We start from the raw sequence: 23,539 nt of genomic DNA on the forward strand, positions 1-23,539 counted from the left end.
AGAAGCCTGAAAATATATTATACTACAATCAAACTAAAATTGGAGTAGATCTACTGGACCAAAGATGTTCAAATTACTCCACTGCTCGTCGGACGCGCAGGTGGCCTTTGGCTATATTTTATAGAATGCTGGACATCTCTGTTTCAAACGCTTACGTCATCAATTGTAGCAACCAAGCACAGAAGACTGAAAGTCGATTTAAATTCATAAAGAAGTTGGCCGAACAGCTTACGAAACCACACATGGAACGTCGCGTAAAAAATGATCACATTCCACGAGATGTCAAAAATTCTATCCGTCGTGTTCTGCAGATATCAGAAGACCTACCAACCTCTTTCACGACGGAAAAACTTGTTAAATATATATTTTTATTTTATTTTATTATGTAACCGTTTCAAGGCAACGAACGAACATCTATAATATTATTGTTAATAGTAATTTAAATTCTCATGTAAGTGACAACTTGTCTTTATGAGAATAAATGTCTTTAAACCATAGTGATCTCCAATTGAAATTATCTGTGGATTCTAAATCAGATATAGATGGTTGTATGTTGTGTGATGAACTTATAAGCCTGTTATCCTTTTTGCCTGAACAGAATGTGGCTTTCAACGAATCCTTCTTTTGGTAGAAGGTTCTGTCGTCGATTCACTCATTAACGAATCGTTTTGTCGGCGAAACGTTCGTAGTAGAAAGGTTCTGTCGTCAATTCGCTTATGAATAAATCGTTCTGTCGGCGACTCGTTCGTAGTAGAAAGGTTTTGTCGTTGAACAACTCATAAACCAACCATTCTGTCGGCTGCTCATCCGGCACAGAAACATTTGTCGAAGTTAAGTTTCAGACTCGGCTTCCCCTGCTTATGTTTTAAATTTTATTAACCTTCCTATACTCGCGCATTGGTCTGTGAGACCGACGAAACATTTTTTCAATATTTTTTTTGTTTTTGGCAACCCCAGCGACTCCATTTTTTTAGTAGCTGCCGGATTCGTTGCCAACTTCATTTTAGTGCACGCAGTGCGTTTGTGCGAAACGCACGTGTTGGTGTGTTTGGCGCCAATCGGTCCGTCAGACCGACGCGAGTATAGGCGTAACTTTTATCGTAAGTATAAAATTATTTTGTTTTTACTTTTATACTGTGTTTGTGTTATTTATTATGTATTTGTGTACATTTTGATCATTTTTATTACTTTCAGATATATATTATTATTATTACAAGATGGATGAGCGGGCAATTAGATTGCTTTTGGAGGAAGAAAGTTCCGAATCCGATTATGGGGATGAAAATGACAGTGAGGTGGAAGATTTTGTTGAGGTAAATGACGAAACTTATGACACCGAGCAGGATGGTGATGAAGAAGATGGCGAAGAGTTGGGCGAAGTGGAAAATGTTCAAAGTTCGCGAGAATTTTATCTTGGGAAGGATGGTCGGACACGTTGGAATAAAGCTCCTGCAACAACCCATGTGAGACGACGCGCTCGAAATATTGTCACCCAGCTTCCAGGACCAAAAGGAGAAGCCAAGAATTTGAAGGAGCCAGGTGAAATTTGGAGGTTGTTTTTTCCGGAAAGCGTCATAAATCGAATTGTGAAGTGCACCAATGAGCATATAAATATAATAAAGTCTAATTTCGCAAGGGAAAGAGACTGTTCTGAGACTGACAATATAGAAATTGAAGCATTTCTCGGCCTTTTACTCTTTGCCGGAGTCAGAAGAAACAGTCGCTTGAATTCCAAAGATTTATTCAAAACTGATGGCTCGTCACCGGAAATATTTCGTTTGACTATGAACTGGACTAGATTCTGTTTATTAATGCGTTGTCTACGGTTTGACGAAAAAGATACGCGAGCTGAGAGAGCTGCTGTAGATAAACTGGCTCCTATCAGAGATTTGTTTGAAGAAGTCGTAGCAGCCTATAAGAAATATTTCAGCTTATCTCATTATGTTACGATTGACGAAAAATTGGAGGCTTTTAGAGGTCGCTGTGGCTTTAGACAGTACATCCCATCAAAGCCCAATAAATATGGCATCAAAATTTACGCCTTGACAGACGCTAAAATGTTTTACACCACCAAAATGGAAGTCTACGTAGGAAAACAACCGGATGGCGCCTACAAAGTGGATAACTCGGCTATGGCATTGGTTTCGCGGCTAAGCGAAGGTATTTATGGAACTGGACGTAATATTACGTGTGATAATTTCTTCACGAGCATTCCTTTGCTGGATAAATTTGAAGCAGAGCACAGGCTATCCGTGCTTGGGACAATTCGCAAAAATAAGAAGGAGCTGCCTAAGACTTTTACGGAGATACGCGGCCGGGCAGAAAAGTCTTCTTTGTTCGGGTACCGAGGCAACTGCAGTCTTGTTTCTTATGTCCCTAAGAAAGGAAAAAATGTACTTCTTGTATCAAGCATGCATGATGATGACAAAATTGACGGGGTGACCGGCAAGCCCGAAATGATAATAGACTACAATATGACCAAAGGAGGGGTCGACACTGTTGACAAAATGTGCGCGACATATAACGTTGCTCGAGGCACAAATAGGTGGCCCATGGTGGTGTTTTATAGCCTAATGAACGTCGCAGGTATAAACTCATTCGTGATATATATGTTGAACAATCCCGACAAGAAAATCAGTCGCAGGGTCTTCATTGAAGCTTTGTCATACGACCTCATCAACGCGCAACTCCGACGTCGAGCTCTGATTACATCCTTGCCCAGAACCCTGAAGCTTAGGCTCGTCGAAATATGTCAGTTGGATGGTCCAGAATCTTCAGCAACCACCAATAACAACAAAATTGGACGCTGTGGATATTGTTCATCCAAAAAAAACCGCAAGACTCGTTACAACTGTGCCAAGTGCAAAAAATACTTTTGTTTGGAACATGCTACAATGGTATGTGCTGATTGTTACTGTGAAGCTGATAACCAAGTGAATCTGTGATTTACATATCTTATAGCTATTGTTTTTCAAAATAAGAAAGTTTATTTGAGTTTTTTTCTTGAAGAAATATGTTTTAGTTCTGTTTTTTTAGTACATAAGAAAAATATGTCAATTTTGAAGGCTGTTTTGTATGAGACTGATAGTCAAGTTAAATATATAATTAACAAGTTATAACATGATATGATTGTTTCATTATATCCTCTATTCTGAAAACAAAATATAATCTTTATAGATTTTCATAGAAAAAAAATAAATGACAGCAGTTCAAACTATCAGTCTGTGAGACCGCGCGCGAGTGTAGGTGTAACAAAAAATCACGCGAGTATAGGAAGGTTAAAGATCGCAACTTACAGGAATTGTATCCAAATGTATGGATAGCATTGCGAATATTACTGACTATACCTGTAACGGTTGTCAGTGGGGAAAGGAATTTTTCCAAGCTGAAGCTGATTAAAACATATCTGCGATCGACAATCTCTCAATCTAGATTAACAAACTAAGCAACTTTGTCAATCGAACATGAAATTGCAGAAAACATCAACTTTGAATGTCTAATAAAAGAGTTTGCCGATAGAAAGGCTAGAAAAGTGAAATTTTATTAGTTTATTAAACGATTTTTTTTAATAGATGGTTATTTTATTGTACCCATTGCCTTTTTTCGTATGTACCTATTTGAATTGCAGTTAGGAGTCGCTGAAGAAATCTCGCCCAAGGGCGCTAGTAGTGCTAAAACCGGCACTGGATAGGAGAAGAGTTTAGGAATAGGAAAGGTTACTTTTCTATCAACGTACAAGGAGTGTGTGAAGCAACGGCAACATGTGAACCTTACAGAAAAGATTTTAACCATAGCACTTGAGATAGGTATATATAAAGTATCTCAAATTTCTCCCGTTTAAGATTTAATCTATTTTTTTAAAGAGATTTAACACTAAAATGATCTTGTGTCATATATATATATATGGGTGATTCTCCACTATCGGGAAAATCAATGTCCTGAGCAATTTTTAGAATTGTGTGTGGCTATGTTTTTCAAACGATCATTTAATAAGATAGTACAATAAAAGTTCTTTCTAAGCTACCAATTTGTAAATAAAAAGAGATTCCCGATTTTTACGAAATATCTTTTCAAAACCCCCAAAAACAGTCCCCTGACCTGTCCCCATTCCAGATTTACAGTTTCTACCAAGACTTTTTTCTAATTTTGTCCAAAATATGTAGTATTCACAAATACTGTTCTAATGTATGATAAATGAACATAATAAATATTCTGGAATATATTTAAATTTAAGTTAAATAATAGAAAAATTTTAACTCTAAAGTTTGTCCTAACAATTTGTGAACAGTACCCTGTCATGAATAAAACAAACGAAAAAAAATAATCTAATAGAAGTAACATATTGCGTTAGCGTGGAACGGAACGACATAGTTGTGAAGTTCGTCCGTATAACAAGTTTGTGTGACCAGCCGCCATCTTCCTGTAGTGCGAAGCAAGTGTTGAGGCGAACACGTGCCGCGGCCGGATCAAATAACAGTCCCTTGGGTATGTGTTTTATTTTATCATTTTGAAAGATAAGTTAATGAATTATTCGTAATTATTATGTCATAATCTCTTGTTGAATATGATATTTCGCAATTTTTAAGTAGTACAATGCTATTGCAAATAATCCGAATTTTAGGTTAAATAACCAGTCCCCTGGCGACAGTCCCCTGTATATTTGAGCGACAGGGGACTGTCTTATTACACAGGGGACTGACTTTAGTTATTTTTTTCTCAGGTAAACTTCACAATGCCGCCTCAAAAGAAGACTAGGGAAGAAGTATTAGAAAGGAAGAAAGAATTAGAACGTTTAAGATATCAGCGCCTTAAAAATGATCCCCAAAAGAGAGAAGAAATGAAAGAAAAAGAACGTCTTAAGTATCAAAAGAAAAAAGAAAAAGGCTTAAGAAAACTCGTACGAGACATGACTCCACGTGAACACAGAACTGCAAAAAAAAATTGGAAAAAACATTGTACTGATTATCGGGCTAGGAAAAAGACATTGAAGGAAACAACTAATGCTTTTGTGAGAGACAACACTCCAAGTTCAGAGACTGAGATTTCAGCACCTCCTACAACTGACAATTCTGCAAATAAAAAGAGAAAAAGACATGCGAAGCTATTAAGAGAAAAAGCGAATAGAGACAAAGACAATAAGATACTCGAATATAAAAGAAAAGTCGAAAAGTATAAAAAAAGACTGTCAAGACTCGAAAAAACTATAAACCAAAATAAAGATGAAACACCTAACACGAAAATTAACAGAATGATTGATGATTCTAACTCGAGAAAAGAAATTGTGAAAAAAGCATTGTTCGGCGAGGTGATGAATAAACAATTGAAAGAAAATTATTCACAATTAAAGACCCAAAAAGACAAACAAATATTTTCAAAAGTTGTTGCTGGGACATCAGTACATAAATACAAACTATGGACTACCAAAGACAGTGCTATTAACTATAAAATGACAAAAAAATGGAAACCATCTCCTTCTTTGGAAATGCCTAAACGAACACGAATTGACAAAATTTCGAAGAGATGTGCAAAAGTGATTAGAGAGTTTTATGAGGATGACAGCAATAGCAGACTAGGTGCTGGAAAAAAGGAATTTATTACAAGAAATTCAATCAAGCATCAAAAACGCTATCTACAAGATACAGTGCTGAGCTTGTACAAGAAATTTGTAGCTAGTAATTTCAAAATAAGCTATCAAATGTTCTGTCGTTTGCGTCCTTTCTGGGTTGTCAAGCCAAAAGCTCAAGACCGTGACACTTGTCTTTGTGTCACTCACGCCAACATTGACTTAAAGCTGTCTGGTTTACACGCGGCAAAAATATTGTCGTATAACAGCTATCAGAAGTTACTAGAAAATTTATGCTGTGATCGCTATAATGTGGAGTGTTTGTCAAGAAAATGCCTAGTGTGCAATAACAGAACCCCTGCCTACAATGAGTTTGATGACAACAAACCTATACAATACAAGAAATGGGTATCTGAAAAACAAGAATATTTGGATCCAAAATCTAAAAAGCCTAAGCTAGTGACTAAACACCTTAAAAAGACTTTGACGCTGCGTCCGCGAGAGTTGATACATGAATTGCATGCTGACCTAGACAAGTTCTTTTGCCACCAAAGAAACATTGTACATCAATTCAATGCAATCAAACATTTGAAGGAAAATCTTGGCGAAGAAGATATTTTGATACACATGGACTTCTCCGAAAATTATTGTACCAAATACGGAGAAGAGATTCAACCCTTCCACTTCGGAGGATCTCGAACTCAAATAAGTATTCACACAGTTGTTGTGTATCTCAAAAACTCAATACAATCCTACGCCACCATTTCCAAAAACTTGACGCATTCACCCTCAGCTATTTGGGCGCATTTGCAGCCAATTTTCCGAGCAATACAACCTGGAATTAAATATGTTCATTTCCTTAGTGACGGGCCGGTTACACAATATCGGAACAAAACTATGTTCTTTGTTTTGGCCTCGAGATTATCCAAAGATATTCCAAATCTACAAGGATTTTCGTGGAATTACTCGGAGGCCGGACATGGCAAGGGTGCACCAGATGGTGTTGGTGCTACTTGCAAGAGGACTGCGGATGCTGTTGTAGCTGCTGGAGGTGATGTCGATACCCTGGAACAATTTGTGGAAGTCATCCAAGCTAGATGTCCTGGGATTATTTTCCATACAATAAATGACGAAGATATTCAATCAATTACTGATGCCATTGAAAAGACTTCCAAACTAAAAAGTTTTAATGGAACATTAAAGGTGCACCAGATCACTGGAATATCTACTTCCCCAGCAGTTTTGACAATGAGAAGTTTAAGCTGTTTTTGCCCTAATACCTGTCAACATTATAAAATTGGAACAATTAATTACAACCAGAAAATGAAGCTTCGTGTTCAAGACATTTACACCGAATCTGAAACCTCTTCATCCGAGGATGATAATGCCCTTGATATGTTTGAAATCGAACCTTCATATGCGACCAAGCCACGAACTGATAGTCCTGTGGAAGAAATGGAAGCGGGACCTTCCCGAGATAACAACGACAAGTATAATTGTGGAGACTATGTATTAGTTAAGTTGCAGAGTAAACATACTGAATACCGTTATGTTGCGGTCATAAATAAAATTGATGAAGAAGATGGTGAATTCACTGTCACGTTTTTAAAACTCTGTGATAAAGAAGGACTGACTTTTAAAGTAGACGAAGAAGATGTTTCTGATATAGCCTTTGAGCAAATTATTAAAAAGTTGACTAATCCGGACTTGATCCTAAAAGGGAAAAGAATCTTTTATAAATTTAATACACCGGTTAATATTTTTGAACAGTAATGATGATACATGATAATTATAGGATTTTCAAGAGCTGATCTCTAAGATAACTCACTTAAATTGAGACTGATTTTACTACTTAGAAGGTGTAAAAATTAAAATAAGCATAAAAGCAACTGATGTCAAAGACCAGAAATTGAAATTTTAAGACTGATTTAACTACCTGATACTAGTGTATAAGAGAATAAGTCAATTAACAATGATAATTATATGTTGTTTTGTTTCATTGATCTCAATTTAAAATGCAAAATATTAGTTACTAATTGATAGATGTAAGAAGAAAATGTTGATTATAAACCTATGATTCGAAGAACGTTTAAAACGTTTGCCAAAAAATATTTAAAGCAAAGTGAAAGACTTAGTTAATTTCTTTGAAGTTTATGAGAAGTTTTTTTAGTTTATGTTTATTTGTTCTTAATTGGATGTTCAATTTCTAAAATAAAGTTTATTTGTAATGAAAACTATCTTGCTTTTGTGTAAAAATCATTCCCCTGTCATATGTGTCAGTCCCCTGTCATGATTTTTCATTAAATCGTGGATAATTCCTAAAATATAAAAAAAATGAAGTGGTTGTCAATTATATAGTTTAAAGCTTGAATAAATTTAGCTTTCTATGTAGGAAAAACTATCATTTAGCAAAAAAAAGTATCAGGACAGCTTTGTATGGGCCATTTTCCCATTAGTAGAGAAGTACCCATATATCATGTGTGAAATAATGTTTGCGAGCAAAATTAAAAACATAGCGAAATCAAAAACAACAAAAGTGGTATGTAACCCAATGCAGGTATACAAAATGCATTCATTCAAGCCATTGAAGTCTCGGTTATTAATTTTCTTCACATTGATCTATAAAAAGCCCTAAGTGATACAATTCATACCGGAGCTGTCAAAACTGTTATAAGCATAACATTTCAACTTAAACTAACGGTAAAAATTGTATTTTCAAAGGCTTATGATAGATTTATAGGTTAAATATTGGCACCACACCCAATCTTTTTTCTATTAACTTTGCTTGTGCTTAAAGTTTAAGTTATAAATATGAATCACACTTATAGCTCAAGAACTTTTCAGCAACACACAATTCTATCTAGTAATCTGTGGATTGCATTGTTGGTTGCACTTTTAGAAATAACATTATGTTGTCAATCTAGATTAAGTTTTATGAGTGTAATCGTTTGCTGACCCAAATAAATAAAAGAATTAAGCCAGAATTTTAGTCAGGCAACCACAAGAACATTTCGTGAGAATATTTCAAGAAATAGATACCTAAAAGAGCCAAGAACTTAGTCACTAAAGAAATCCAAGAGAACAAAAAAACCCTGCAATTGAACAACTCTAAAAAGATCAAATGTTTGACCGCCATGTTGAAAGGACATGAAAAGGGCCTTCTTTCCAGAGACTGAGGTGGAAGAGAAAGACCGTGAAAACACTGTTGCTGTGTCAGTAGCGAAGACAGCATAGGACCCGAACAGATAGTACTTCCCCGTTTCTCGGTACAAGAGCAAAATGAGAGCATAAGTTGATCTCCTCACTTATCTGCTTAGAAACGACTGGTATAAAACTTGAAACCGAAGTGTGTGCTTTAGTCTATTAATTGTTTTCTGTGTGTAAACGTTAATAAAAGAAAAATCAAAAATAATAATAATCCAAGTGTGCGCTTCCTGTCTGTTTTATTGAGATTCACCAAAACTCCAAACTTGCTACTAGTAGGAAATTTGGAGTATTGGTTTTTTGATGCTACATTCAAATTACCTGAAGCTCCTAGATGCTTCAGGTAATTTAAACGTAGCATCCCAATAACAAATATCATCTTCACTCTACACACCATTGACAGGCAAAAGGCAGCAGGAAAGACTGAAAAACATGTCCTTACAATATCAGCACAGGCCGACTTCACCATAACATGAATTATATTTTTCAAAAATGGAAGAGTTAAAAAAAACCAACCTGGAATTGTATTATAAAAATCAAGGGTGACCTTGATAACAGATCAGACAGTTTAGAAACTGTGGATCTGGGAGAATAAGGGAAACAAGAGATATTGAACGAGATGAACGGACAGTTTGACACATGATTCAGAGTCCAAATTAAAGTTCTTTGCTCAAATAAAGTCCTTTGTACTGGGCCTTATTAAGATTAGAACAAAGGTTTTCTGGGACCTTAAACTGTTCAACCAACCAACAGGGTTTCCAACATTATCTTCAGATGTTACACTGGTTATATGCTATATTTCCGCTATCTTGATGCTTTTCATCTCATTCGCAACAGACTCAAGGCATACATTGTATAATTTTAAGGAAAAAAGCCATTATTTATTGAGAAATGGTTAGTTATCCACCCTGCAAAGCCATGGTACTCTTCCTGTCATTTATTGCTACATTTCCCGGTCTTTTACATCCTCAGCTCTTCAATTCTAGCACAACATAGGAATAATGAGAGGATATGTCTATAGAACATCATCTATTTCCAGTTTTCATCACTGGCTTTGTCATTTTTACCAGGGAATCTGTCTCACAGACTGGGGATCGAAGCCGGGACTTTTGTTTCAAAGGCAAGAAACTGACCACTGAGCCAAACCAATGAACATGTTGTCATCAGGACTTAGAACTTGATTTGAGCCAGACTGTATGTTTTTACATCATTGCAATTCTTGTCATTATTTTAACATGGCGGCATGTGTGCTAGAGATGATATAATACTTCCTTCTCTATCATGCACATACACATACACTACAGACAACATAGTCAGGCTATGATATGTGAGGGGCCCAGATATATGTATAGCTATATTTCATTCTCGATTGGACTTCAAATTTTCATCTGAAAAAGAAGAAATGGTACTTTGAAATCTCTAAGTAGCATTAAATAAATACAATACAAATAACACAAATTTATCAAAGTAATTTGGAGACTTGAGATATTTATTTATTAAATACATCTTACATCCAAAATGCTAAATAGATAAATTTTAAATAAAAATATATATAATTTACATTACAATACATTTAATATAGGAATAATGACACTAAGTTAAAATAATTTAATTAACACATAAAGGTCTGTATTATTGAATAGTTGTTAAATATCAGGGGGTTCATTTATTCAATGCTCACCTCTATTCAATTAAGGATACTTTATTTTACAATGAATACTTAAATATAGATAAAGGTAATTTATGAGCCAAAACACGTCATCATACATTCAAAATAAACACCCAAGCCTATTATAAAAATATATTTTTCCAAACTTGGTCAAGAAATTTGAAATTAAGCATGTTCTTACATGCTTAATTTCAAATCTCTTGACCCAGCAGTTTAGGCTGTGTTCAATACACACAGATCAGTCAGTCAGTCATTTTAGTGTTTTATGGATTATTGATGTTTTTATCTTTGACTAGGTAAACACAGCCAATATTCGCAAAACTTTAAGACCAACTCTTGTTAATATTTTGTCATGAGATTTGCACCTACAAGGGGCGGACTATTTATGATGATGATGATAAAATAAGCATTTTCACCCACTGCAATAAACCAAGATCCAAGCTGGGTTAGGTCACTCAATGAGGTTCTCATAGGAGTTTAAAATATTGACACAATTTAACCTTGAAGAGCCATCTAGCCAAGGTTATTGTTGCAAATTAAGTAGGTACCCTAATTATTTCCAAAGACTTGCGTGGTTTTGGAAAGTATAGAATATACATATATATAACTAGGAAAGGATAGTTTCTCATTACCACCATTACCTCGTGGTCGATATCTCGGTAGGTGAAAAAATAATGTTTTTATTCAAAATATTAGTACCTTAAACTTACCAAAAAGTTAGTCGCTTCTAACATGTATCGGATACTTTGTACGTAAGCTTTACTTCGTTCGCATTGATCGTCGGTTTTTTTTTGTGAGGGAGGATTCCATTTTCAATATTCAAACAAAATAGAAATGGATGACAATCTCAGAACATTAACTTTAGTTAATTGCTTTAGCAATGACAAAAAACAATCAACAAATTGAAGATTTGAAAACAAGAATTTTAAACCTTCATGTTACATTACTGGAACTGAATAAACAAACAACAGCATCAAGCACAACACAACTAATAAAATAGTGTCGGACTGTTGGCCGGAACCGGAGTTAACCGGACGAATCGTCCACAATCAGTGTTGCCAACTCACCCCGAAAAAAAATAGATAAATAGGTCCAAAAAATGCGTCACTTTGCCAAAATTTAAAAAGATGTTTGATTTACTTCCACTTTGTGTATCCACTATTCTTTATAGTTCGTGCTCATGTCGCGTGGTTCCCGGAACTTTCAAACCACTCCATATCAAGTTTGTAAATAAATAAATAAATAAATAAATCTTCCCATGGATGTCGTAAAAGGCGACTAAGGAAAAGGCAAATAAAGTTGGGATTCTTCTGGCGATGGGCAAGCAATATGTTACTATGTAACTCTCAATTCCATTATAAAGCCATACAGCTGATCGTGGCCTTTGGCGCTTTTCTAGACTGTTGGGCTCTGTCTACCCTACAAGGTATGGAAGAAGAAACTTTCTGAATAAGCCACGTTAAAATATTCGTGGGACACTCGGAAAATCTTGTTATAGCCATGAATAAGTCCTAAAGCGAGCCTTTTTACAATAGGAACCACGATTCAAAAATCTTTAGGCTGTATTTCTATAAATAACTAGCAACCCGTCTCGGCTTCGCACGGGTATTTATAGATACATGCACATTAGATATGATATTTTTCATTTAGTGTAAAAGGCAATTTTGATCCACATTGAACGCATGATGTATGTAATTGTATAAGGATTAAAATGGTTTTTTTTTTTAATAATATCCGCAGATTGACCTGCACTAGCACCTAGGTCATAACTGAAAAGCGTATTGCTCTATAGCAATAAATTCGTTGAGTTCAGACCTTTTTGTATTGCTGCAAATCACACCCTAATTAATTTGTATTCCATATTTAATTGTAAATTGTGTGTAGCAAATCAAATAAATGAATTGTTTATTTATCTATATATTTGCGCTTGTAAGTTTATCGCGAACAGTCAGACGCGACGGGGATCTTTGTTTTACATTAAGTCATGATTACTCATATCACCAAGACTTTTTAGTAACTAAAAACATATTTTTCAATGACTGAATTTTTTTTTGTTTGTGTATAAAAAAACGCTGATTAAGCTCTAACAAGGACAAAAAAGGTGCTAGCTTTAGCGCTGAAAGCGCTAAGTTGGCGACTCTTTAATGACTTAATGAGAGATGTTTGTTTGACAGATTTGTGGGTAGTGTCAACTGTCGGTTTTGTTTTGTTTGGCACAAACTAAATAGAGATACTATTTTGGTCAAGTTTTGGTTTTATTTTTACAATTTGTCATTGAAAATTTAAACAAAGTTTGTTACAACTTTTAACTTGTTAGAATAAAATAGATACTGAATAATCTGGATATTACAACGTTACAATACGCTACTGTAGTCGGAGCGATGTTTCGGCTCGTCCGCCAACAAGGGATCCTTGTGGCGGTCGAACCCGAATCATCGTTCCCGCTACAGTACTTCATTCATTTTCTCAGTAGTTCTTTGCTTAAAAATAAAAGAACTATTGTAACTGTTTAATCATCACATCTGTTCTATTGATAATTTTATATTAAAACAGTTGTTCTTTGATTTAAGCCATGAAGTGTTTAAAGTTAATTGCATGGAATTTAATTATGAATTTCACTTTATAATTGAAATTTATTAAAGACTACCAAAAACATGCCGTGAGGTTCCCGGCACCAATACAAAAAAGGAATAGGACCACTCCATCTCTTTTCCATAGATGTCGTAAAAGGCGACTAAGGGATAGGCTTACAAACTTGGGATTCTCCTTTTAGACGATGGTCTAGCAACCTGTCAATATTTGAATCTCAATTCTATCATTAAGCCAAATAGATGAACGTGGCCATTCCGTCTTTTCTAGACTGTTGGCTCTGTCTACCCCGCAAGGGATACAGATGTGACCATATGTATGTATGTAGGTACTACCAAAAACCTAATAAGTACTTACTGTCCTAATACAATGAAATAAGAACTTAGAAGAACATGATCCATTCTTCACGCCAATAGAAAATGCTCATAAAGTATTTTTTATATACTTCCAGCGGGATTGTGAGTCTAGATCTAGCACGTCTATGGTTTTATGATACTAACTCTATCAATGTTAGTTACAGTTTTATTGTGCGTGTGATTGAATTTAGAATTAAAAATGAACTTTTGCAAGCTATTCCTATTGTCGATCGTGATGTTTATGTGCTGTAAGTGGAAATTGATATTTTCATAGATATTTTTAACTTCTGATATTCCTTTTTCTGGGAAAAATACATACATAATAGATATATCTTATCTCTTATTGTCTTTATATTTCATATACTAGAGAGCGGCCGCGGCACCGCCCGCGTAAAACAAAATATCCCGTTATCCCCGGTTCCCGCGGGAATTCCCGAAAATCCTTTCTAAACTCGCCTCTTCCGGTTGCTTTCTCCTGCCAAATTTGATCTTTATTGGTTCAGTAGTTTTTGACATTTCGTGATCAGCGAGTGAGTGTTTTATTGATAGATATATTTCTGGAAATCACCTCTCGATAGTTGGAAACACGAAATGTAACGCTAATAAGAGAATTATTCCATCTTTCAAGCGATGGCGTCGTGTGGACCGCTGCCAGCGCACAACAATATCTTCTGCGACAATTGGCACCTCCAGAACAATAAGAAGGATACCATCGAGGCAAAGGGTACCACCACTCAAGGCCAAGAAATAGTTACTAAACTATCGGAAGCCAGGACGACCACTGTCAAAGCGTCCTTGTGGTGTTAATTTTTTTTTTAATTGTGTTTCAAGAAATTAAAAATAAAAAGGAATATTTCGTATAATTTTTATTTCAATCAGCACCTGGCTAAGTTTTATAACCTTTGTTTTAAGGGTTACGTACCTAAAACGTAAAAACGGGAGCCTATTACTAAGCTTCCACTGTCTGTCTGTCATCAGGCTTAAGGATCCCCACACAATATGTATTTGTCGTTGTTTTTTTTTTTTATTGCTCATAATTAATAGCGGTAACAGGTTGACGCTTAAAATTTTCACAAAATAATTAGTTATATTATGTGAAGATTTTAAGCCTTTCAATAATCAAATAAAAATAAAGTAAGGACTCCCAAAAAACAAACCTAATTTTTAAACACTTTTTTCAAGACTGTTGGCTCTGTCCATTCCACAAGGAATACAGACTATATGTTTGTGTATGTTTTAATGAACAGACAGAAATGTGAATATAAAAAATAAATACCTATTAAGTAAGTAGAGTAGGCGGACACCAACTAACACGAGCCGACCTTTATTCCTCGGTGAAACGATAGGGGGAAACTAACTTTTTGACACCCAGTTCCTCGTGTAAAATAGATTGATATAATTCATTATTAGCTCAAATATTGCTGCAGGAGGGTTTCACGGAGTTTGTAATATCTATATTGCATAGAAATTTACACAGTAACAAGAAAATAGTACATAGTTATAAAAGAAACAAATCACTTGCAATGGCGGACTTATCCCATGAAGGGATGTCTTCCAGTTTATATCTGTGTTTATCAAAAGTTCACATGCATTTAGCAGGCCACATAAATGCATGTACACCTTGTCAGTCATGAGTGGCTCGGGCCACACATATTTATTTGTATATGGACGTTTGTTACTCTTTCACGCAAAAACTACTCGACCGATTTCGATGAAATTTGGTATGTAAGTAGCTGAAGACCACCAGAATAACAGGCTTTTTATCCTGTAATTCCCGCGGGATTGATAGGGTTTCCATGCGGACGAAGTCGCGGGCGGCCTCTAGTATTAAATAATTGTTTCAGCAACGGCGTGGTGTATTCCTCACGAACGCAGGTCGTTCACTATCAAGCAGAGAGACCTGTTTGGCATCTTCGGCCAGCTGAGGACAGCGAGGCGAATTGTCAACTTTGGACATCTACCGTCACTGGTCAAAGGAAAATAAAAGACGAGACGAGAGATTAACTTTTCTTCTTATTTATAAAGTGTCCCTTTTTTCTTTATCTGTTTTGAAATTATGGGCGAATTTTGTTCTTGTTTGAAATGTTGGAAAGAAGGGTTTTCTGAGTAAGGTTAATATCTAGTTGTATAATAAAAATACGACTTACAAGGAAATATAAATGGCGGCGTTATCGCATTCTCTTTCAGCTAATTATTAGTATTCAACATGAGCTGTTCCAGATTCCAAAATAAAGTACTTCCGGAGATTAGCGTGTACAAACAAACAGACTTTTTTTTCAAATTCATGCTCGGTTACTATTTGTTCATGGTAATAAATTCTTTTTTTTGAAAATATAACTACTCAATGTACACACTTTTTTTTTACTGCTTTATTGTATGTACCTATTGATCAAGGAACATTGACATTATAAAGGGCAGATGTAGTAGATACAATGTAACAGATTTACGAGTATTCTACAGATTAATATAATTATAAGTAGTGTTATTAATGAGAATGACTTACTAAAAATTTGTTTTGTAGATATGTTTATTTATGTAACAAACAAAATTACATTCACATACGGAGACAATAGCTACGTATATCTACATATACAAATAACAAAAGTATTGTTCATTTTTTGTGTTACAATAACGAATACAGTTACGACTCAATTATTTTTATCAATTTATTAAAAGAAAACTTCCAATTAGAGCGAAATCAAGCAGTCGTTTAGTGGCATGGAGCAAATCAGTCCAATGTGTCGGGCAATACTGCATTTATTATGTTTTGTAAGTATTTATGAGATTTGTGTTATGAGATACCTCAAGCAACAATACTGTTGTGGATTCGTTTTGCCCGGTAGACCTGCAGCTCTTCTTGTTCCAGAAATGCCCCTAAATATCGGTAGGAATAAATAAAATACGGAGTTTGCGAAAATACGAAGCATGGGTAAAGTCTATGTTTAAAAGGATGCAGTTGTTTTAAATGTCACCCTGTATATTTTTGATGTTCGCATATTAATTTGTTCCTATAAGTTTTAAGCATAAACAATTTGTAATTGCACATTGTCTGCAAACAACACGACGATTGACGTTATTAATCGTACCTGGGTGACCCGATGTATTTATACGAGAACGCCTATAGGCAGCAAGCAGAGCACAAGGTACGATTCAAAAGTAAATTGATCTTACATAATTGAAAAATAATTCCGTTTCAGATTTTTCTCTCAGAAAGGGCGTTCGCCACCGGAGATGTATCATCATTCCAATTGGTGAGAAAAAGATCAAATATACGAAAACGTTTACGCATCATCGTACCAAAAAATATGCAGAGAAAAGTGATGAATTCAGGATGCTCCACTAAAATCCACTAGACCAGAGTTAGATCTTAAATTAAATAAGAAGAATATGAATTCTAAAGACACCATACCTTTATAATTATTTATTTTTTAAGTCTACAATTTTTCACATCTTTGCTTGGTTGGAATGCACTGTTGAGAAACAGCCACTATCTGCATTGTCTGTTAGCTGACTCTGAAGACGTGATGGCGATATAAAAATGAGTGATCATGAATCGTTCGTAATTAAATAAAAGTCAATTAAATAAAAGTCTCCTCCTTTTTTAAAGTCGGTTGCTGAACTAAGTAATTATCATGCTAAAGCAAATGCAGAAGACTTGATTTTAATCATTATTTTATTCTCATCTACTGACGTCACAAGACTAGTGTCACTACTATTAGTTCCACAGACTTTCGCCGCTATCAGCGCCACAATGGCGAAAATTAATGTTATTCAAATAAAATTTTTGCTTTTTAACCCATACACAGTTCAACTTAAACTTACACTTTGCTCAGGTTTACTCCATTAGACTGTTAACCACTTACGAAAAGAAATAAATGTTATTGTTTATTTAACAAGATATACTTAACAAATGAACATAACCTAATTATAGCTTTATTTTAGCTCGCGAGGCTGTCTTTCCCGACTGTTGAAACGGTGAGTTCACGATTGTATTACGTGCACACAGGTTAAAAGCACAAAAACAGAAATACCAGACGCTATTGACGCAAATCATAGATCATTCACAGGCACACCGCGGTCCTGGGTCTTGCCAAAGAGAACGGAGCAGCAACCGGAATTACCAGGACTGAGATCCAGGCGGATGATAATGATCATAAGTCGTTAAAAAAAATGCGACTGTAATTTGCTTCTAAGCAAACGACTTCCTCAGTCTTGTCTTATTATTAAGTACAACTTTTATAAGTTACACCGACATACCTGTGCCGAAGTCTATATTTGTATGGCGCCAAAATATTGGAGCAAGTGAGAATGAATTTGAGAAAAAAAAACGTGTTTCAGTTACTATCGATAGTGTTAGCCTATCAACAATAATAAAGTTCATTATCGATTGTCCTATTGATGACGTCATAGGTCATAATTCAAACATCGAAAGTTCGAGTCCATGTCTTTTCGACAGAAACCGTACAACATGCCGGGCCCCAGCGAGATCAACCCTCGGGGAAACTATGGTGACGAGAAATTCGAGAGGCTACAAGAATACTATACCTACATGAACGGGCGGATGAAGGAGCCGCACAATCCGGTATGCATTCTCGATTTTTAAATGAGTGTCATTCACTTTCAATTATTTTATTATTGCATCATATCAATTTGCACATTTCAGTTCTAACAGCTACAATAGTGACTGGTTTAATAATGGGAACAACATGAACCCCGTAGAGTAAAAACACTCACCAGAAATACGACGATGACGTTGCTTCGAAATATCAAGTCTCTCTTATCTTTGCATATTCCCGGCTCCCGCTTTCCGAATTTTATTTCCCTCCACTTTGCCCGGTTTTCAGCGTCTTCAGTTGTAAAATGATCACCATAATATGTTGGTACTACACATAAAAATCTTTCATCAAATTCGTTTGTCATCCAAAAAATTATAAATTAAACCCAGATGCTTCCAAGATTTTCTTGAATTTACAACACGGTACATGCGTGTTTCCAAACTTTGCGCTGAGTCTAAACTTCTTTTGGTATGCTCAGGCCCTTATTCTACCGTTTTCAAATCACAACTGTCCAAAGCGGCAGAACAAACTACCCACACAGTACATTCATCATTTTGTAACACCCTCACAGACCGAACGGAAGGAGATCCTGGAGACTGCTGAGAAGAAGCTGACGGCGTTCATAGACACCCACATAAAGGATCTGAAGCGGCTGCTATTCGCGACAGACACATGCCTCATGTCCATGGTGCTACTGAAGCTGAACAAGAAGATGGACACGTCGGAGCAGAAGATCAAGACAACAGAAGCGAAGATACCGTTCGGACTGTATACTAGTCCTGGTAAGAAGATTAGTTCTACATTACATACATACATACATAAAATCACGCCTCTTTCCCGGAGGGGTAGGCAGAGACTACCTCTTTCCACTTGCCACGATCCCTGCATACTTCCTTTGCTTCATCCACATATAGTTATAGTTATATATAGTTCTACATTCATTCATGTTTTTTAATGTAGACAATGTGCATTCGTCCACGATTTAGATTTAAGAGATCTATTTTTGTAAATTGACGTCCGATGAAATTTCTGCAGTAGTTAGTCTGTTCCGCCGCTTCTTCTACACATGCGCTTTGGAAGCGGTATTTAAGTGATGTGACGTCAATAAGTGATACCTTGTATCCAATTTTGAAAATAAATGTATTCTATTCTAAATCTATTCTATTGATCATTTGCGGCCGGCCCCGGCATGGTATGCGCTACGCTGTTAACACGGCGCGAAAAACTATCGCTGTTTCGCTTTTCATTATGACGTGGAACGGGACAGCGATAGTTTTAAGTGCGATAAAAAGGGGCCGATAATAATATTATTTTTACGAGGGACGTAGGAAGAATTCTACATACATATAATCACGTCAAATTCCCTCGCGGGGTAGTCAGAGCCAACAGTCTTAAAAAGACTGATAGTTCAGCTGTTTGGCTTAATGATAGTGAGATTCAAATAGTGACAGGTTGATAGCCTGTCGCCTAAAAAAAGAATCCCAAGTTTATAAGCCTATCCCTTAGTCGCCTTTTACGACATCCATGGGAAAGAGATGGAGTGGTCCTATTCTTTTTCTGAAAATAAACAATTGTTTTTTTGTGACGGCGTTTATTGCCCTTGTGAATCTAAAGTTTACATTAATATTGTAAAAAAGTATATAATAGTTATAGTAACACACTCAGTCGTGCTCGCAGACCAAATTCAAAAATCAAAGCCCCACCAGTCTCCCAATTTTTATCTGTCAAAGTTTTAATTGTTTTTAATACCAGTTCTTATTTAAATACTATGAATTAGAAGTCATCTTGAAGAGACTTGTGTTACGAGATACTAACTCAACGATACTATATTTTGTAATAAATACTTTAAAAGATAAACATCCAAGACCCAGGTCAATCAGAAAAGTTCTTTTCTCATCATACCCTGGCCGGGATTCGAACCCGGGACCTGTGTCACAGACAAGCGTACTACCGCTACGCCACCGACGCCGTAGACTTAACAACGTACAAAATCTTTTACCTGTTTTTAATATAGTTATAATATATATATCTTAAAATTTGCAGAATTCAAGTGCCTAGGGACCTCTTACTACATTGTCTCCGCACACAACCAAGAAGACGCCCAGATGATTCTTTCCAGCGAGAGGAAGCCACATTGCTACACTTTTAGAGGTAAACACCACATAATAGTTTTGAATAATTACATACATACATATGGTCACGTCTCATATCATCATATCCCTTGCGGGGTAGACAGAGCCAACAGTCTTACAAAGACTGAATGGCCACGTTCAGCTATTTGGCTAAACGATAGAATTGAGATTCAAATAGTGACAGGTTGCTAGCCCATCGCCTAAAATAGAATCCCAAGTTTATAAGCCTATCCCTAAGTCGCCTTTTACGACATCCATGGGAAAGAGATGGAGTGGCCCTATTCTTTTTTGTATTGGTGCCGGGAACCACACGGCACTTGAATAATTAAGTTACTCATTCATACTACATCATGAAGTTTTAATTAGAAAATTGCGTGCGACATAAGACTACACAATTCCTAAAGATTCTAAGTACAATGAGGCAGTTCTATTCTCTTATATTGTTCTTAGTACCTGGACGACCGAGCCACGCTCGAAGATTTTGAATTGATTCAAGTGACGTCAAAAAAATTACAAGAAATAGTAAAAACGCTACATAGGTTGAGAATTGAACATGGAACTCTTATGTGAAGGTCGATCGCTCTGACCATTGAACCTACGAGTAATCAACAACCCAACTTCCACGCCGGCGGCGGCGCAGAATGTGGGAAAATGAATTTGGTTAAAAATCGAAAAAACTAATTTTCTCATATGTGGAATGGAATCCAGCTAAATCGATTTTTACCACCGTATGCATTATATTTAAAATTTCAACGAAATTGTTAGAATCTATGCCGTGTGGTTCCCGGCACCAATATAAAAATAAATAGGAACACACCATCTCATTTCCCGTGGATGTCGTAAGAGGCGACTAAGGGATAGGCTTGTAAACTTGGGATTCTTATTTTAGGCGATGAGCTAGCAACCTGTCACTATTTGAATCACAATTCTATCATAAAGCCAAACAGCTGAACGTGGCCTGTCAGTCTCTTCAGGACTGTTGGCCCTGTCTACCCCGCAAAGGATACAGACGTGACTATACGTCGTTAGAATCGAAAGGGTTTCTCTCTCTCAGAAAAAAGAACAACAAGACTCTGTTTTAGGTCACTGAGCATAAATATACCTATCTTACTGTTTTCAAGGTGCCTTCGCATTCAACGGCTACTACCATCGTCACTCGGAGACGACGTATGTAGGGCCCCACGCCGAGCAGTTCCAAGCCAAGGACCCGAGCCAGGGCCTCTACTGTCATTCAGATGACAACTGGAGCGACGCACAATGTATTTACAAGTGAGTAGCGTAGCGAGTTTTACAGGTGTAAATCGACGTCCGATGAAATCGCTGCAGTAATAGTTTGTTCCGCCGCTTCTTCTACACATGCGCTTTGGAAGCAGTAGTAGTTATAATTAGATTTAAGTGATGTGACGTCAATAAGTGATACCTGCCGCTTCTTCTACTCATGCGCTTTGGAAGCGGTAGTAGTTATAATTAGATTTAAGTGTTGTGACGTCAATAAGTGATACCTGCCGCTTCTTCTACTCATGCGCTTTGGAAGCGGTAGTAATTATAATTAGATTTAAGTGTTGTGACGTCAATAAGTGATACCTGCCGCTTCTTCTACTCATGCGCTTTAGAAGCGGTAGTAGTTATAATTAGGTTTAAGTGATGTGACGTCAATAAGTGATAACTTGTATCCAATTTTGAAAATAAATCTAATCTTTTACGAGTATATTATGTTTGAGCGTCGATGGTCGAATCGTCAAAGTTACCAGTTATAACGCGTGTTGGCATAAAGGCACCGGTTCGAATCCCACCGCGGCCATGTACCAATGACTATTTTCCAAATTATGTACCTACATTAGTTTGAATACTAACCGATGTTCTAACGGTGAAAAACCATCGTGAGGAAACCTGCACATTCAGGCAACTGGATACCACCCGGCATAGTATTGTACGGTGTAACTAGAATTATTTTGGACTAGCTGTGCCCGCGACTTCGTCCGCGTGGAATAGTTATTTTGGGCATCATAGGATAAGTAATTTTCCCCGATTTTTTTCACATTCTCCATTATTTCTTCGCTTCGCTAAAGCCTTCCTCGACAAATGGTCTATTCAACACAAAGATAATTTTTCAATTCGAACTAGTAGTTCCGGAGATTAGCGCGTTCAAACAAACAAACTCTTCAGCTTTATAATATTAGTATAGATTAAGACTTGAGACGTAAGTATAAACTTGAGATTCTTCTTCCAGGCTAGCAACCTTTCACTATTTGAATCTCAATACCATCGCTGAGTCACAGAGCTCAGCGTGGCTTTCCAGTCTTTTCAACGCTCTTCACCATAAGGGATAAACACGTGATTATATGTCTGTACGTACGTAAATTAATACATTTCAGGGTGAACCCACGCGAGGAGTTCCCGGAGTCGGTGGAGTACGAGCCCAAGGTCTCGTACTGGTGCGGCCCTTACCGCTACTTCATTCCCGCCACGACTGAGGTCCGCTGCATCTTCTCAATCTTCTCCATGAACTTCATCTTCAGGTTCGGATACGACGGCGTCACTTACAAGAGCTCGGATTTGTCGTTTGTAAGTTAATTATTTATTTATGCTGTGTGGTTACGGACACCAATAGAAAATGAATAGGACAAATCCATATCCATAATCCATTTGTCGGCCTCTGTGGCGCAGCGGTAGTACACTTGTCTGTGACACCGGAGGTCCCAGGTTCGAATCACGGCCAGGGCATGATGAGAAAAGAACTTTTTCTGATTGGCCTGGGTCTTGGATTATTATCTATATAAGTATTTATTATAAAATATAGTATCGTTGAGTTAGTATCTCGTAACACAAGTCCCGAACTTACTTCGAGGCTAACTCAATCTGTGTAATTTGTCCCGTATATATTTATTTATTTATATGTAACCCATGTATGTCGTAAAAGGCGACTAAGGGATAGGCTTTTAAAATTCTTCTTTTAGGCGTTGGTCAAGCAACCTGCCACTATTTGTTTCTCAATTCTATCATCAAGCCAAAAAGCTAAGCGTGGCGTATGATTCTTTTCATCAGACTGCCGACTCTCTCTACCCTGCAAGGGATATAGACGTGACTATATATTTATGTGAGTAAACTGCTTTTAACTATAAATATACTTATGTATTTTTTTTAAATCTCATTCTATCATTAAGCCAAACAGCTGAACGTGTCCATTTAGTCTTCAAGACTGTTGGCTCTGTCCCGCATGGGATATAGACGTGACCATATGTTGTATGATGTTGTTGTTGTTGTATTTTGTCCACAGATGTACCAAAACGGCCAGGTGTTCTACACGGACGAACCTTGGGCGGGGATGTCGTGCTGGAACTGGGCTTGCAAATGGCGGCACAATCAGAACATGCGCTCCAACGAGTTCTTTGTCAACTGAATGATTGATCGATTGAATGGAACTGTCAATTTGTTTGTCAACTGAATAAAGTGTTGCCAACATGATGTTG

The 23,539-nt window shown here is 36.6% G+C and overlaps 2 protein-coding genes across 2 annotated transcripts; both read left to right on the forward strand.

Moving 5' to 3' along the window:
* The first annotated feature begins 876 nt into the window (after window positions 1-876).
* Window positions 877-3,124, forward strand: LOC132903855 (piggyBac transposable element-derived protein 4-like). The gene is made up of 2 exons (XM_060953172.1): window positions 877-1,100; window positions 1,195-3,124. Exon 2 carries the CDS (start codon window positions 1,218-1,220, stop codon window positions 2,943-2,945), a length of 1,728 nt encoding a protein of 575 aa, XP_060809155.1. The 5' UTR covers window positions 877-1,100; window positions 1,195-1,217; the 3' UTR covers window positions 2,946-3,124.
* Window positions 3,125-15,883: 12,759 nt separating this feature from the next.
* On the forward strand, window positions 15,884-23,469 carry LOC106137486 (uncharacterized). Its single transcript, XM_060953297.1, has 9 exons — window positions 15,884-16,150; window positions 16,579-16,632; window positions 17,324-17,356; window positions 17,838-17,963; window positions 18,509-18,719; window positions 19,981-20,088; window positions 21,191-21,338; window positions 22,445-22,634; window positions 23,347-23,469. Exons 1-9 carry the CDS (start codon window positions 16,100-16,102, stop codon window positions 23,467-23,469), a joined length of 1,044 nt encoding a protein of 347 aa, XP_060809280.1. The 5' UTR covers window positions 15,884-16,099.
* The last annotated feature ends 70 nt before the right edge of the window (window positions 23,470-23,539 follow it).

Source organism: Amyelois transitella, chromosome 31, assembly GCF_032362555.1.
Source record: "Amyelois transitella isolate CPQ chromosome 31, ilAmyTran1.1, whole genome shotgun sequence".
Taxonomy (NCBI): Eukaryota; Metazoa; Arthropoda; class Insecta; order Lepidoptera; family Pyralidae; genus Amyelois; species Amyelois transitella.